The sequence below is a fragment of the Heterodontus francisci genome, chromosome 2, assembly GCF_036365525.1.
Source record: "Heterodontus francisci isolate sHetFra1 chromosome 2, sHetFra1.hap1, whole genome shotgun sequence".
In the NCBI taxonomy this organism is placed as follows: Eukaryota; Metazoa; Chordata; class Chondrichthyes; order Heterodontiformes; family Heterodontidae; genus Heterodontus; species Heterodontus francisci.
The window spans coordinates 154743085-154761089 of record NC_090372.1 but is presented as its reverse complement, the minus strand read 5'-3'; the positions used below and the strand labels follow the sequence as shown (position 1 = coordinate 154761089).

The window sequence follows — 18005 nt, the reverse complement described above, 5'->3', positions numbered from 1 at the left end:
CATCATGACCCCGTGGCTCTGAAACTCGATCCCCCTACTAATAAAGGCTAACACACCATATGCCTTCTTAACAGCCCTATTAACCTGGGTAGCAACTTTCAGGGATTTATGTACCTGGATACCAGGATCTCTCTGCTCATCTACACTACCAAGAATCCTCCCATTAGCCCAGTACTCTGCATTGCTGTTACTCCTTCCAAAGTGAATCACCTCACACTTCTCCGCATTAAACTCCATTTGCCATCTCTCAGCCCAGCTCTGCAGCCTATCTATGTCCCTCTGTACCCTACAACACCCTTCGACACTATCCACAACTCCACCGACCTTCGTGTCATCCGCAAATTTACTAACCCACCCTTCTACACCCTCATCCAGGTCGTTTATAAAAATGACAAACAGCAGTGGCCCCAAAACAGAACCTTGCGGTACACCACTAGTAACTAAACTCCAGGATGAACATTTGCCATCAACCACCACCCTCTGTCTTCTTTCAGCTAGCCAATTTCTGATCCAAAGCTCTAAATCACCTTCAACCCCATACTTGCGTATTTTCTGCAATAGCCTACCGTGGGGAACCTTATCAAACGCCTTACTGAAATCCATATACACCACATCCACGGCTTTACCCTCATCCACCTGTTTGGTCACCTTCTCGAAAAACTCAATAAGGTTTGTGAGGCACGACCTACCTTTCACAAAACCGTGCTGACTATCGCAAATGAACTTATTCTTTTCAAGATGATTATAAATCCTGTCTCTTATAACCTTTTCCAACATTTTACCCACAACCGAAGTAAGGCTCACAGGTCTATAATTACCAGGGCTGTCTCTACTCCCCTTCTTGAACAAGGGGACAACATTTGCTATCCTCCAGTCCTCCGGCACTACTCCTGTCGACAATGACGACTTAAAGATCAACAACAACGGCTCTGCAATCTCCTCCCTGGCTTCCCAGAGAATCCTAGGATAAATCCCATCTGGCCCAGGGGACTTATCTATTTTCACTCTTTCCAAAATTGCTAACACCTCCTCCTTGTGAATCTCAATCCCATCTAGCCTAGTAGGCTGTATCTCAGTAATCTCCTCGGCAACATTTTCTTTCTCTACTGTAAATACTGACGAAAAATATTCATTTAACGCTTCCCCTATCTCCTCTGATTCCGCACACAACTTCCCACTACTATCCTTGATTGGCCCTGTTCTAACTCTTATCATTCGTTTATTCCTGATATACCTATAGAAAGCCTTAGGGTTTTCTTTGATCCTATCCGCCAATGACTTCTCGTGTCCTCTCCTTGCTCTTCTTAGCCCTCCCTTTAGATCCTTCCTGGCTAGCTTGTAACTCTCAAGCGCCCTAACTGAGCCTTCACGTCTCATCCTAACATAAGCCGCCCTCTTCCTCTTGACAAGCGCTTCAACTTCTTGAGTAAACCACGGCTCCCTTGCTCGACAACTTCCTCCCTGCCTGACAGGTACATACTTATCAAGGACACGCATTAGCTGCTCCTTGAATAAGCTCCACATTTCGTTTGTGCCCATCCCCTGCAGTTTCCTTCCCCATCCTACACATCCTAAATCTTGCCTAATCGCGTCATAATTTCCTTTCCCCCAGCTATAATTCTTGCCCTGCGGTATATACCTGTCCCTGCCCATCGCTAAGGTAAACCTAACCGAATTGTGATCACTATCGCCAAAGTGCTCACCTACATCTAAATCGAACACCTGGCCGGGTTCATTACCCAGTACCAAATCCAATGTGGCATCGCCCCTGGTTGGCCTGTCCACATACTGTGTCAGAAAACCCTCCTGCACACACTGGACAAAAACAGACCCATCTAAAGTACTCGAACTATAGTATTTCCAGTCAATATTTGGAAAGTTAAAGTCCCCCATAACCAGTACCCTGTTACTCTCGCTCCTGTCGAGAATCATCTTCGCTATCCTTTCCTCTGCATCTCTGGAACTATTCGGAGGTCTATAGAAAACTCCCAACAGGGTGACCTCTCCTCTCCTGTTTCTAACCTCGGCCCATACTACCTCAGTAGACGAGTCCTCAAACGTCCTTTCTGCCGCTGTAATACTTTCCTTGATTAACAATGCCACACCCCCCCCTCTTTTACCCTCTTCTCTGTTCTTTCTGAAACATCTAAATCCCGGAACCTGCAACATCCATTCCTGCCCCTGCTCTACCCATGTCTCCGAAATGGCCACAACATCAGGATCCCAGGTACCAACCCATGCTGCAAGCTCACCCACCTTATTCCGGATGCTCCTGGCGTTGAAGTAGACACACTTTAAACCAAGTTCTTGCTTGCCAGTGCCCTCTTGCGTCCCTGTAACCTTATCCCCTACCTCACTACTCTCAACAGCCTGTACACTGGCACTGCAATTTAGGTTCCCATTCCCCTGCTGATTTAGTTTAAACCCCCCCGAAGAGCACTAACAAATCTCCCCCCCAGGATATTGGTACCCCTCTGGTTCAGGTGAAGACCATCCTGTTTGTAGAGGTCCCACCTACCCCAGAAAGAGCCCCAATTATCCAGGAAACCAAAACCCTCCCTCCTACACCATCCCTGCAGCCACGTGTTCAACTCCTCTCTCTCCCTATTCCTCTCTTCGCTAGCACGTGGCACAGGCAACAACCCAGAGATAACAACTCTGGTTGTTCTCGCTCTAAGCTTCCACCCTAGCTCCCTGAATTTCTGCCTTAAATCCCCATCTCTCTTCCTACCTATGTCGTGTACAAGTTGTGCCTCTGTGAGAAATGCTACAGGGAATTGATTTCAATGATATAAAAAAAAATTTATTTTAAAACTAGTGCGTCCCATGTGAGAGGCATAGCACCCGATATAAAAACCAAGTAGGGAGAGTCAGGTCAGGAAGCAGGAATAAGCGGAGTGGATGGAGATGAGGGAGAGTGGATGGAGATGAGGGGGTGTGAGTGTTATACAACCTTGATGTACCTGTGGGATGTTGTAGATCTTCAGCAGAGGAAAATAACTTTTAACTCCACAAACATGGAAGAGACACTTGAGTATCGGGAATCAGAGACAAGGCTTGGTGATGAAATGGTGGCTAATACATGCTGATAGGATGGGGATGTCAATTGGTAAATATATGTTAGCACTGATAGAAGCTCTTAATTATTTTTTTCATTTAATATTTTAAGGTATTGATGGGAAGTTTACTAGGTTTTTGCTCCACACTATAGTGGCCATAAGTCCAACCTCTAACTGCTTATTTGCAGAAAGGTGGGAGAGGCTCTGATAAATGGAGCTACATAAAGCATTTGAAAAGAAGAAAGGAAATAAATACATTGAGGTGTTTTATGTTTTTTAAATAAAAATTACATTTATTGATGTTTTGTGTTTAATTTCTAACAGCAAATGGGCGTGAGAAGTTATGAAAGTATTTTGGTGAAGTACAGTTTGATCCACTATGTTATAGGACAGTATAATTGGATAGTTAGAAATTGTTTACATGTTCTTCAACTGGTATTAACCAACATTAATGCTGTATTTTCTTTAGCATATATTTTTAGGAATGGATGAGAAAATGCTTAAAAATATTGTTTGATTTGTATAGGCAAATGGTTTTTGTACAGTGCAGCAAGAAACTGTATTTAAAGCAGAAGATGTTTTGAGGGTACAGTATGAAATAAAATAACCTGCTGGTATAATTACCCACAGCTACTGACTGGAGTTTTTTTCCAGTATGGCTGGCATGGTTCCCAGAGTGTAAATACATATAACTGTCTACATTCAGGAATTAAATAATTCAGTATCAATTTTAGTAACCAGTGAGGAGTTAAACTTATATAATTGGTTATGGAAATTAGTAAACGTGCTGACTGGTCAGTAAGTTAGAATACTTAATTCTGGTACCCATGACTGAGTCCAATCCAGCCTGATTTGTGATATTTCTCACCCACCACCCCCCTGTCCCCCCACCCCCCCCTATTAAATGCAATAGTCCTTTGTGAAAGTAGTTCGTCCAGTTCTTTTTGGCTTGCATCTAAAACACAGAACTGATTGGCAATTTAAGAAAGGCTCTAAGGATCACGAATGTGAGAAATATATAAATGCAGCAAAAAGACATTTTCTTGAGTTTTAAGTTAAACCAGTTTCGGGGCAGAGTAAAGTTAAAACACAAGAAGTAGGAGCAGGATTAGGCCATTTGTGCCTTCGAGCTTGCTCTGCCATTCAATAAAATGATGGCTGATCTACCTCAGTTGCACCTTACTGTACTGTCCACAAATCCCTCAGTTCCCCTAGTATCCAAAAATCTATTGCTGTCTTGGACGTTAGAGAGAAATTTACTTTTGCCCATGCTGCACCTGATCTGGCATGATGCTGACACAAAATGTTAAAACATGGAAAATTTATTTTTTCCACTGGCATTCTTCAACCTTAACACACACAATCACCCAAAGACACTCTGGAATTATATTGTGACCATTTTCAGCCATTGAGTAGCAGTTGGTTAATAATGCGTATTAACATGAGCAAACTAATGTGCTTTGATACTTTATTAATCCATAATATGTATACTAACATTGGTGTTATGAGCTGCTTTGCTACATCAGAGAGCAAGGTATATCTGTTGAGCCTGTGTTTCTTGTTGCTTTTTTACAATGATTTGATATCCAGTTGTCATTTTTAATTATATGAACCAAGTGGATAATACATAGTTAACAGTGGAATACCTAGAATTTTCAAATGAATGAATTGGCTAAAATTCCTCCTAGCAAATAGTTTATGGAGAATCTATTGGTCACAGTATGTTCTGATTTACACCAGCAGCTAAAGTGAAATATTATCGCTTTCAGCCTCAAATTTACAATTGGTTGTTGGTATTGAAAACTTTCAACTCTCTTTCTGTAAAGCAGATTATTTGAAATGATTTGATTTAAAAAGAAGCAATATGTATTGCTCATAAATTATGATTTTGCTTAATTTTTCAACTTTTGCTTTTCAAAATACCATGCATGTTGCATTTTAATTCATATTTTTTAAATGTTGAACTTTTTTTTAAGCCTCCTCACTTCCAAAAGTGATAACTCATGGATGGGCATAGTTGCATGAGTGCTGACAGGCCACCGGGTATCTCATTCAAATAGTTGCTGTTCAAATGTGAACCTGAACTGAATGGCAACCATGAGAGGAGTGCAACCTAGGCCAATCTGATCCTGTTCTGACATCTGTGCATGCACAGTTACTTGCAGGATCTCTGGATGGCAATAAGGAACTAGAATCTTAATGCCGTATTTCCTTAAAAATGTATACCCACATTGATATCTTGCAGTGCATTACCGTTGCGCAGACCAAATATTAAACATTAGATTTTCCATTCAGAAGAATTCAGTGCCATGGCATGGTCATTGGAGGAACTGAAATCATTCAGTAAGACAGTTAAGAGTTTTCACTAAGTCTCCTACCAAATGTGAAAATTTGGAGATGAAATAGGCTATATTTTATAACTTTAATTCTCACCAATGGATTTATAATATGACTAGAGCAATCTTTTTGAAACGCTTGGCAAGATTTTCACTGTTTTTGAATATGTCATGAGAATATTCACCAGAAATGACACAAAAGTAATATTGTTTTAAGTTTTGCCCATCACAGTACTATGGGTTAAAAAATAGACAAGTGCACCTTGAAGCTCTTGAAGTGCAAATTGCTAACAATGGTTGCTATAGTGATAAAATGCTACTAGCTGCATGTTTTAATATTAAATCTGCCTCTCTCACGAATTCATTTTTGCCTGTCTATGCCTTCTCTTTAAAAATCACAATGTAATACTTACAGGGTTTTAATTCGTTTTAATTGCTTTAGGAAGAGGAATTTAGCATATCAGGGACCTACTCTGAGCATGATGCAAAGCCCTTTCAGACACGACTCGAGATAATGGAGGAAGGTCTAGCTGCAAAACAACAAGAGGTTGAAGAGCTGAACAGGGAGCTTGAAGAACTGAGGGGGGTATTTGGTAAAGAAGGTTTCCGGCAGGTAAATTTCCATGATCCCATTTATGTATTTCTTGTCCTTTTGGTAAGTAAGCACATTTACCTGATTTATTGCTGTCTTAATATAAAAAAATCTCTAATAGGTAGTCAACATTTTTCCTGATGTGATAAAATATTAGTCCCAGGATCATGTTATTTTCCAAATTCCTTTCTGTTTCATGATAAATTAAACTATATGCATTTTCAAAGCCAAAATGTGAAGTCTCATTTTTGCTTCAGTCTGGTTACCTGAATATTTGACCTTGGTTTGAAATGAAAGAACATTTGAACTGAAGGACGTGCATCATATTTGGCTGTCCGGTTCCCTCTTATTGGGCTTGTCTTAGGCATATGTAATTTATTGTTTCTATTTAGTATTCTGCTGGTGTCTATATAAATTATTTTTATGTAGCTCATTATTAAGATTTTCTGCTAACATTACATAGTCAAGATTTAGAATTATTTGAGCTGAAGTGTTTGATGGTACAGATGTTCTGTTAAGATACAATATTAAGAACTATAATGGAAAATATTCCAGCATATCACAATTCTATTAAAGGAAGATTGCAACCAATTAAAACCTACATTCTGTCTTTCCTTTTAGAATCACAAGTGCATTGTGGAAATTTTCCCAGATCTCTGTATAGGGGCTATGCAAGCTATATTTCCTTGTACTAAATTTGCCTTGCTAAGTTTGTAAGTTCACTGGTGGTGCAATTCCTATTACTGTAATCAAATCACGTTGGTTATTAAAAGTAATGCAGTATACAGTTCTGTGTGCAAGCTTATGGATGTTTACTTTCTATTTTCCCATATAATGTAAAAGTATCTCTTTACTTATATAGGGTTTTACAGTTATGCAACATTTTTAGCAGGGAAATACTTCCTTTCCAAACTGTAGACGTGACAGTTAACCACAAGTTTATAAAGTTGAATACTGCATTTATTTTTGTTTATTCCCTATGCACCTTTTAATTTATTTCTCTCCATTGGCAAAACTATATTTCCAATGCTATTATATAGCTTGTGTTGTTTTTTTTTCAGTGCACAATAAACATGAACCAAATGCCCTTTTAATGTAATGCTTAATTTTGAGTCTTCAGCTTTTCTGGTTAACATTTGTATTCTCTAAAAAGGTCATCCAGCAAGCTTTCTAGATCTGTTTCTACAGTCTTCACATGCTTTCTGAACAGATTTGATGCATCAGTTTGCTTCCTATTTCTCATATACATGCTGCCCCTCGGCGACATCATCCGAAAACAGTCAGTTTCCACATGTATGCTGATGACACCCAGCTCTACCTCACAAGCCTCTCCCTCGACTCCTCCACTGTCTCTAAATTGTCAGACTGCTTATCTGACACCTATTGCTGGATGAGCAGAAATTCCTCCAATCAAATATTGGAAAGACTGAAGGCATTGAGTTTTCAGTTCCTGCCACAAACTCTGCTCCCTTGCCACCAATTCCATCCTTCTCCCTGGCAACTGTCTGAGCCGACACTGTTCACAACCTTGGTGTCATATCTGACCCCGAGAGGTGCTTTCAACCACATAGCCATACCTTCACTAAGACCCGCCTGTTTCCACCTCTATAACATCGCCCATCTCCAATCCTGCTTCTGAAACCCTCATCCATGCCGTTGTTATCTTCAGACTTGACTATTCTAATGCACTGCTAACCAGCTTCCTTCATTCTACCCTCCGTAAACTTGAGGTCATCTAAAACTATGCTGCCCGTGTTCTAATTCGCACCAAATGCCATTCGCACCAAATGCCATTCACCCATCATCCCTATGCTGATTGACCTACACTGGCTCCTTCATAAACAATGCCTCGATTTTAAAATTCTCATCCTTGTTTTCAAATCGCTCCATGACCTGGCCCTTCCCTATCTCTGTAATCTCCTCCAGCTTTACAATCCTCCGAGGTATCTGCAGTCCTCAAATACCAGCCTTCTTGACCAAACCCAATTTTAATCGCTCCGCCATTAGCCATGTCTTCAGCTGCCTGGGCCCTAAGCTCTGGAATTCACTCCCTAATCTCTCTTCCTTGCTTTCCTCCTTTAAGTCACTTCTTAAAACCTACTTCTTTGACTAGCAATTTTGTCATCTGCCCGAATATCTGCTTATGTGGCTTGGTGTCGTATTTAGTTTTATAATGCCTCTGTGAAGTGCCTTGAGACATTTTATTCAGTTAAAGGTGCTGTATAAATGCAAGTTGTTGTCAATTACCTGATTATGAGAGAAGGTATTTTTATTTATGATGAGATATTCTATCCCTTAAAATCTTGAAACACGAAGGTCAAGCAGTCATGGATTTATTAAATATATCGTACATGCAATAGTACGTAAGGATGCATTTAAAATAGTACTTACAACCATATCAGATAGTTGGGAACTCAAATGCGTTAGAGTTCTAAGCTTGAGTTTTCAGGTTGATCAAGAGCTTCAGATCCAAACCCACAATAGTCTACCACTTTTTATACCGTTCTGAACTTCAAGTTCCTTATCAAAATGCCCATACATTGTTCATTGTATAGCATTACATCTTTAAACTACGAAGTAGTGTGGAATGACTACAATACTTCCAATGATTGACATGGATGATGATTATCTCATATTCCATCCTTCTATTTTTCTTCACTTTCTCAGTACTCTTATCTCTCCTCAAGATTACCAGACCAGCTACACTTAAGCATCAATGGGTTAGTGTCTAATGGTACCATGCATGGCACCTGAGTATCAAGCATGATTAGCTGGTGCTTATCACAAGTGAGGTTTATTTATTCCTTTCTCTTTCTTTCTCCTTCTCTACACCCCCTTCACCACCCCCCCCCCCCCCCCCCCCCCCCCCACTGCCTTTGCTGGTTTCTAAAACACTTCTCATCATCAGGCTTCCTATTATTCCTCATAATATTATAAGCCTGTTCTTTCAATCTAAAATTATCCATAACTTCCTTTCTAAGTCATGGATGGATCTTTCTTGCTGAGTTTGTTTTTTTAATTAAATGTCTTTTTTGAGCACTTCAGATTGTTTCTTTAAATGTTTCCCACTGTTTGTTTACTGCCATACCTTTTAGTCTATTTACCCAATCAACCCTCATACCTGTGTAATTGTCTTTGTTTTAAGTTTATGATTCTTGTTTGGAACTGGAGTGTGTCGCTTTCAAACTTAATATGGAATTCAATTGTAATCAATTTTTCCCAGCTGATCTATTATTATAAAATTACTAATTAACTCTGCCTCACTGCAAAATACTAGATCTAAAGTAGCTTTTTCCCTAGTTGGTTCCACAGCATATTGTGCAGGAAACTGTCGCAAAATCATCTGCAAACTTACCTTCCAGGCCACCTTTACCAATTTGATTTGTCCCGTCTATATGAAGATTAAAGTCATCCAAAATTATTACATTGCCTTTGTTACAAACCCTAATTATTTCTTGCTTAACGCTTTGTCCAAAGGTACAATTACTGTTAGGGGGCTTATAAACTACACCCACCAGTTTTTCCAGACCCTTGTTACTCCGAATCTCCACCCATACTGATGTTACTTCCTGATCATCTGAGCCAAGATCAGTTCACATTATTGTCCCTATGTGCTCCTTTACTATCACGGCTACTCCTCCTCCTTTTCCATTCGCCTGACTTTTCGAAATGTTGTGTACTCTGGAATATTTATTTCACAAGCTTGATCACCTTGTAACCGTGTCTCTAATGGCGATTAGATCTAAACTGTTTATTTCTATTTGTGCCACTAGTTAATCTATCTTATTGCGAATGTTTCACACATTCAGGTAAAGAGCCTTTAAATTGTTTTTACTACTATTATTTGCATAGACCTTATTTGCTTATGCACGATGCACCATTAAACTCTTTGTCCCTTCCTGTCCCACTCTGCTTGTCTTTACCAGTATCGATACACTGCTGTATTGTCTCAACTTTTGTCTTCAGATTTTTAAATCTCACTTCACCTGAACCCTTACCACCCCTCCCCTTTTTTTTAGTTTAAAGCCCTATCCACAGCCCTAGTTATACAATTTGCCAGGACACTAATCCCAGCCCAGTTTAAGTGGATCCCATACCAGCTGAACAAATGATGATCCAGGTACTCTCACAAAAAGTGACAGTAGTGAGCACTCCATCAATCTTATGTTACACTTACAGTACGGTAAAGTTGTTGTTCATTTCACAGATAAAATATTAAAGGTGTGGAAGGTATTAAGTAAGAAATTCAAGATTAATTGAGCAATCTTAATTGTATAAATGAATAGTGCTATTTATTCATGTAATTATATTCTTTACACAGCTACAAGAATTCGAAGCAGCAGTCAAGCAGAGAGATGGCATTATTACTCAGCTCACTGCTAATCTACAGCAAGCTAGGAAGGAAAAGGACGAGATTCTTCAAGAATTTTTGGATTTAACAGAGCAAAGTCAAAAACTACAAATTCAATTTCAACAGGTAAAATTCATCATTACCATTCATGTTTTTGTGATAGGCACAGATTTGCTCACAAGTATACAAGCTGTTAATTTAGCACTGTGGTAATACTATTGCCTCTAAAGCAGAAGGCAGTGAGTTCAAGCTCCACTCCGGGATGCAAGTCCACAATCTGTGCTGACACTGCAGTTCTGTAGTGAGCTGCTGTCTTTTGACATTCCAAAAGTTGTAAAACTTCCCGTGACATTATTTAAAGAAAGACAAGGAGTTGACGTGGTATACTGATCAACATTCCTTCCTCAACCAACACCACCTGTGAGCACATTAGTTGGTTAGTTATCTCATTTGATTTTTGTGGGACCTTTGCTGTGTGTAAATTGGCTGTTATGTTTGCCTACAAAGCAACACTGACTACACTTGAAGTAATTGGTTGTGAAGTGCTTTGGGATATCCTGAAGACTGGAAAGGAGCGACATAAAGGTGTGCTCTTTCTTTTCTAAGGGGTTTGCCTCAAAATATATAATATGCACACCAAAATAGAAATGTTGTTTAATTTTAATTCCTATGAGATGGCATTATTGATGTTCTTGGCAACCTGTTGCAAATTAATAGACTTAAATTATCGGGTTACATTTGAGATAAAATTGACCCATTGCAGACATATCTTATGGGTTTGTTAACTTACCTAATGAAAAACTGTTCATTCTTGGCATCGCCACAAACTGTTGGAGTGAGCTTAAATCATTCTGGCATTAAAGAATAGCTGTTCACCCCTATTTTCACTTCTCTGTCCACTTTGGTTATTGGAGGTCCCTGCAGTTCAATTCTCTGAATTGCAATTACAAGCTTAAAGGAGCAGCTGAATGCCAATACTAAGTTTTATTTAGAATGTCACCTTTGCGACTGCATTTGTTATCTCTAGAATCGACTATTCCAATTTTGTCCTGGCCAGCCTCCCACCTTGCACCCTCTGTAAACTTGAGCTCATCCAAAACTCTGCTGCCTGTAGCATAGCTTGCATCATGTCTGTTCTTTCCATCATCCCTGTGCTCGCTGACCTACATTGGCACCCAGCCTGACAATGCCTCACATTTAAAATCCTTGTCACTGTGTTCAAAGCCCACATGGCCTCACCCTTCCCTTTTCTCTGTAACCTCCTGTAGCCCGAAGACCCTTAAAGATTTGTGCATTTCTCTACTTGTAATCTTTTGTGCATCCCAAATTTCCATTGTCCCACCATTGACAGTCGTGCCTTCAGCTGTCTATGCCCCAAGTTCTGGGGTTCCCTTCTTAAACCTCCCCACCTGTCCTAATATCTCTTTAGGTGGCTTGATTCAAATTTTGTCTGGTAAAGTGCCTTATGACGTTTTACTATATACGATGCAAGTTATTGTTGCTGTTGGATGCTAGTGACTAATTTGTAGTTTCCAGTTCAAGGTTCCTACCATTGAGCCCGTTTCACCAACAGGTAGACATAGACTAGGCTTCCAGTCTAGTCCCGTGATGGATATCCAAGACGGTAAATGTTCTGCAGAATCTGCATCTACATCTACCAATTCCTTCACTGACACTGATTGGTCCTTTGTTGCCTGGTGAGGAAGATAGGGGAAGGCCATACAACTTGGAAGCATAGATTCAAAGCTAGTGGATTGTAGCACATGACACATCAACAGGCCTGAACATTTCCGGCACTGATTTCAAGGCAAATTGATATTTTACTGGATTACTTTACAGCCGTTAGTATTCCATCCAAAAGAGAATATTAATTGTCATGGGTAAGGCAGTAGGCTTTTCATGAGTGTCACAGAAATCAGATCCCGTGATTTTAATGTATTATTTTATGAAAAACCAAAAGTCTGCATCCAGCACAGGCATGTTTTCTTAGTAGTTGGATCTGTTAATTTTATTAGATTCTTCCTCTCTGTAGTGTTGCGCCTATGTTTAGTTTACTGTAGGAGTGTTTCCCTCACCAACACCCCCCCCCAAAAAAAACCATATCAGACCTACAGCAGTGTCATCTCTGGTAACTTTCCTCAATGCAATAGTTGTCCACTCCAACAGTGTGCAGAAGATGCCTTTGAATCAAGCACTGAAGGTGATTCAGCAAGGCAGATGATCTTTCTCTAGAAATTCTACTAAAAATATAAAGATAATTCACCTCCTGTTTTTCATTTTGTATGCTAGCTATGAGCTGTTTAATCTTCCATGGTAAAACTTTTTTCTCATTCTCAATGTATTTCTTTGGCTAAAGTAGAGTTTTGTAAATTAAGCATGGAAATCTGAAGCGTGATTCTTGGGAACTGATTTTAAAAAGTCAAGATTAGTAACTATTGGCATATGCCCAACTAGTCTTGCAATGGCTTTAATGTCTTATAAAAGTGAAAGCCTGATCATTATGTGCAAGCGCTCTTAGCGTTGCTTCTTGTAGCAGAAAGCTGTAGCACCAGATATACACACCTGTTGGCTGAGTAACTGGGAGACATTGAAAACCAGTACATGCAGGCAACCTTTCTAAATGCCCACCCCACCCACAACCCGTAGTACCCCAACATCCATGAAACCCTGGGTGATTATTTGACTAGGTGATTGCAGCCCTGTGAAACTGGGAAATATTACCTGCTACTACCTGCAAATGAGCCTTCAGATGATAATTGCTCAAACATCACCTGCATCCAGTACCTAATTAATATGGAATTGAAAGTTAGTCTCAGTTTCATGACACCATTACTATCATTGACATATGGTTTACTAATGTCCTTTATGGAAGGAAATCTGCCATCCTTGCCTGGTCTGGCCTATATGTGACTCCAGAACCACAGCATTGTGATTGATTCCTAACTGTCCTCTGAAATGGCCTAGCATGCCTCTCAGTTCAAGGGCAATTAGGGATGGGCAACAAATGCTGGCTGCCCGTGATGGCCACATCCCATGAAAGAATAAAAAAAAAAGCACCTTGCCTGCCCTTTACTGCTTTAACTAAGGAAAGATCATGATCCTGCTGACCTTTACCATTCCATAATGAATTGAACTATGAGAGATTGTCGGTGTAAGGATTTGCAAGTTGCAACATAATAATTAACAAACCATAGCACACACGAGCATAAATCAATCAATTAAACAATCATCTGATCTCCAGGACGTCACTGCAGGAGTTCCTCACTGCAGGAGTTCCTCAGGGTAGTATCCTCGGCCCAACCATCTTCAGCTGTTTCATCAATGGCCTTCCTTCAATCATCAGGTCAGATGTGGGGATGTTTGCTGCTGATTGCACAATGTTCATCACCATTCGAGACTCCTCAGATACTGAAGCAGTCTGTGTAGAAATGCAGCAAGACCTGGACAATATCCAGGCTTGGGCTGATAAGTAGCAAGTAAGATTCACGCCACACAAATGCCAGGCAATGACCATCCCCAACAAGAGAGAATCTAACCATCTCCCCTTGACATTCAATGGCATTACCATCGCTGAATCCCCCACTATCAACATCCTAGGGGCTACCATTGACCAGAAACTGAACTGGAATAGCCATATAAATACCGTGGCTACAAGAGCAGGTCAGAGGCTAGGAATCCTACGGCGAGTAACTCATCTCCTGACTCCCCAAAGCCTGTCCACCATCTACAAGGCACAAGTTAGGAGTGTGATGGAGTACTCTCCACTTGCCTGGATGGGTGCAGCTCCAACAACACTCAAGAAGCTCAACACCATCCAGGACAAAGCAGCCCGCTTGATTGGCACCCCATCTACAAACATTCACTCCCTCCACCACCGACACTCAGTGGCAGCAATGTGTGCTATCTACAAGATGCACTGCAGCAATGCACCAAGGCTCCTTAGACAGCACCTCCCAAACCCGCGACGTCTACCAACTAGAAGGACCAGGGCAGCAAATGCATGGGAGCACCACCACCTGCAAGTTCCCCTCCACATCACACACCACCCTGACTTGGAACTATATCGCCGTTCCTTCACTGTCACTGGGTCAAAATCCTGGAACTCCCTAACAGCACTGTGGATGTACCTACCTCACATGGACCACAGCGGTTCAAGAAGGCAGCTCACCACCACCTTCTCGAGGGCAATTAGGGATGGGCAATAAATGCTGGCCTAGCCAGCGATGCTCACATCCCATGAATGAATAAAAAAAAATCTTTTACAGACATTTTTATTTCTGTAATTTTGAGACATCACCTTGCTTTCTTGCATCATATCAAAATGCTGTTTTCCCTGCCAGCTAAACTTTTAGTTTAGTTTTTGCTATCAGTGTGTGCAAAATCTTCCATAATTTCAGTCAAAAAAAATTCGACATTTTCCTTGCAGTTAATCTAATGCTAAAATAAATGTGTTCAGATTAAATCTTGATTCAGATGCATACTCTAAGTGCAATTGTGCCTTTTTTTGTTCTTTTGAATGAGTTTGGGAAAATGAGACTACTTTTACTGATACTGTTCTTTACATCATCGCTTGATGCTTAGATGTTCTTCTGGAGCAACAAGAATGAGAATCTCTTGACTTTACTGTAGATCCACAGCTGTGAATCCATTTTGTATTTGAAGCACTAAAATGCAGTTAATTCATGAAAGACTTGACAGCATTTTTTGTAGTTATCTTTCACTTTATGAACTGAATTATAATTAGTGTGGATGTAATCTTATTTTGCAAAGCTAACCGTTTGAAATTCAGGCCTTTTTTTATATGAATTGCAGTTGCAGGCTAGTGAAGCTGTGAGAAGTACTAGCCATGGTACTACAGCAGCTGACTTGATGCATTCGAAACAGCAGCTCATTACTTATCAAATGCAGATTGATGAACAGGAACAACAGCTGAAAACTTTCCAAAAAATGAATGATGAATGTCATCAACAAATAAAATATCTGCAGGCCCAACTTCAAGATCATGCAGTGGTATGCCTATTTTTTGAATATAAAAGCTAAGCATATTCATATTGAGGTGTATTCTTGTAAGGGAACCACTTGATTCTGTTCTCATAGCTTTCCAGAATCTGAGTAGAGGTGTGATTTATGTCAAATGATTTATTAAAAAAATGAACATATAATGAAATTGTCGTAATTTTGTCACTCAATATCTATACGAGACCTTTCGTTTTGATTTTGGATTATTTTAGAGTTAACTACAACATTCAATGTTTACATTGGTTGCATGACATTGCTTAAAATAATTTACAAGAAATGAAACTCATGTCCAATTTAAATTTTTAAAAATACAGAAAACAATGGAACTTTTACGTCTTGTCGTGATTTTTAGTTTGAATTGTTTTTCTTCTGTTGGCTGATCCCATGGAGATTTTAAACTTACAATATAATTAATGCAGCCACTGGAGTGAGAGTGCAGTGATACTAACTGTTAACTTAAAACTTAACTCTTCCGTTAGAATTCAACATTCATGTTGAGGCCAATTCCTTCATACTTTGCATTTAACCTGAAGCAGATATTCCAAAAATAAAATGTTCACTTTTCCTTTCAACAGCTTGTATTAGAAAGCTCAGATCATTTCCATGGACACAACATATACTTGTGTGTATGTGCACACGTAAATAAAATACACCCTGCTCAGCACCATACCACACCACACAGTAATATTTCAACTGAAGTTCTGTGCTGTATTCATCTTTGTTAACTTTGTTGACTCTAGTACTTCGGGTGATTACGAAGGAGATTTCTTTCTTTCTGCACGATTGTTACGGGAGACTTCCTCTTTTGGGGAGGCATTATTCTGTTTTAATAATACATGCTGGGTAGATTGAAAGAGGGTGATGTGATGCTTATTTTCAAAAAGTGTAACGAAACAAACAGACCAGATATTGACCCATTAGTCTTGTATCAATACTGGGTAAAATACTTAATTGACTTTCTGAAGAGAAAACATTTGCAGGGCTACAGGGAAAAGGCAGGGGAGTGGGACTAGGTGAGTTGCTCTTGCAGAGAACTGGCATGAACATGGTGGGCCAAATGGCTTCCTGTGCTGTAACCATTCTATGATTATTAGGAATAATAACCTAATGAGCAGTAGCCAAAGTGCATTCAGTAGGGGACGGTCCTGCCTGATCCTCCTTGACTTTTTTTGAGAAAGTGACTGCTAATTATACAGTGGGAAGCCTTATAACATGGTGTATGTTAACATATATAGAATATTTGAAAAAAAGTTCTGCTTAAAGCTATGAAGATTCAAAGTAAAATTTGGAAATGCATAAGAAATTGGCTGATGTGTTGGAAGGAATGAGTACTTGTTAGAGAAGGTGTGTATAGATTGGGAGGGAGGTTGGTGGAAATGAGGCCCTTTAATTCCATGTTCTTTTCACTTTCTTTTGGCATGTTTAGTTACTAGTGGTGTACCGCAAGGATCTGTTTTGGGGCCATTGCTGTTTGTCATTTTTATACATGACCTGGAAGAGGGTGTAGAAGGGTGGGTTAGTAAATTTGCAGATGACACTAAGGTCGGTGGAGTTGTGGATAGTGCCGAAGGATGTTGTAGGGTACAGAGGGACATAGATAGGCTGCAGAGCTGGGCTGAGAGATGGCAAATGGAGTTTAATGTGGAAAAGTGTGAGGTGATTCACTTTGGAAGGAGTAACAGGAATGCAGAGTACTGGGCTAATGGGAAGATTCTTGGTAGTGTAGATGAACAGAGAGATCTTGGTGTCCAGGTGCATAAATCCCTGAAGGTTGCTACCCAGGTGAATAGGGCTGTTAAGAAGGCATATGATGTGTTAGCTTTTATTAGTAGAGGGGTCGAGTTTCGGAGCCACGAGGTCATGCTGCAGCTGTACAAAACTCTGGTGAGACCGCACCTGGAGTATTGCGTGCAGTTCTGGTCACCGCATTATAGGAAGGATGTGGAAGCTATGGAAAGGGTGCAGAGGAGATTTACTAGGATGTTGCCTGGTATGGAGGGAAGGTCTTGCGAGGAAAGGCTGAGGGACCTGAGGTTGTTTTCGTTGGAGAGAAGGAGGAGGAGAGGTGACTTAATAGAGACATATAAAATAATCAGAGGGTTAGATAGGGTGGATAGTGAGCGTCTTTTTCCTCGGATGGTGATGGCAAACACGAAGGGACATAGCTTCAAGTTGAGGGGTGATAGATATAGGACAGATGTGAGAGGTAGTTTCTTTACTCCGAGAGTAGTAAGGGCGTGGAACGCCCTGCCTGCAGCAGTAGTAGATTCGCCAACTTTAAGGACATTTAAGTGGTCATTGGATAGACATATGGATGAAAATGGAATAGTGTAGGTCAGATGGTTTCACAGGTCAGCGCAACATCGAGGGCCGAAGGGCCTGTACTGCGCTGTAATGTTCTAATTCTAAATGTTCTAATGTGGACCTCATGCCGGTAATTTCAAAGCAACCATATTGGATTTGGTGTCTTCCTGGTGCCCAACTTTGGGGAGTTCAGCATATTTACTTTATGGTTGCTTGTGGCTGTATGAGGCTATCACATTAGATGTCAGCACTTGTATCGTTTACATTGAGTTTGGATTGTCCAATCAGAGCACCTTGCGAGCACATTCCATTCAGAAGTTGTTCTTTAGTCCCAATATTTTTGT

At 40.2% G+C, this 18005-nt stretch overlaps 1 protein-coding gene across 11 annotated transcripts in view; it reads left to right on the top strand.

Annotated features, from left to right (window-relative positions):
* The window catches only part of akap9 (A kinase (PRKA) anchor protein 9), a 362971-nt gene that overhangs the window by 90659 nt on the left and 254307 nt on the right, over window positions 1-18005 (top strand). For all 11 annotated transcript variants that reach the window (XM_068012548.1, XM_068012537.1, XM_068012517.1 and 8 more), the window contains exons 4-7: window positions 3586-3645; window positions 5838-6008; window positions 10309-10464; window positions 15151-15348. In XM_068012548.1, the coding sequence (XP_067868649.1) occupies window positions 3586-3645; window positions 5838-6008; window positions 10309-10464; window positions 15151-15348 (585 nt within the window). The remainder of the gene's footprint in view (window positions 1-3585; window positions 3646-5837; window positions 6009-10308; window positions 10465-15150; window positions 15349-18005) is intronic.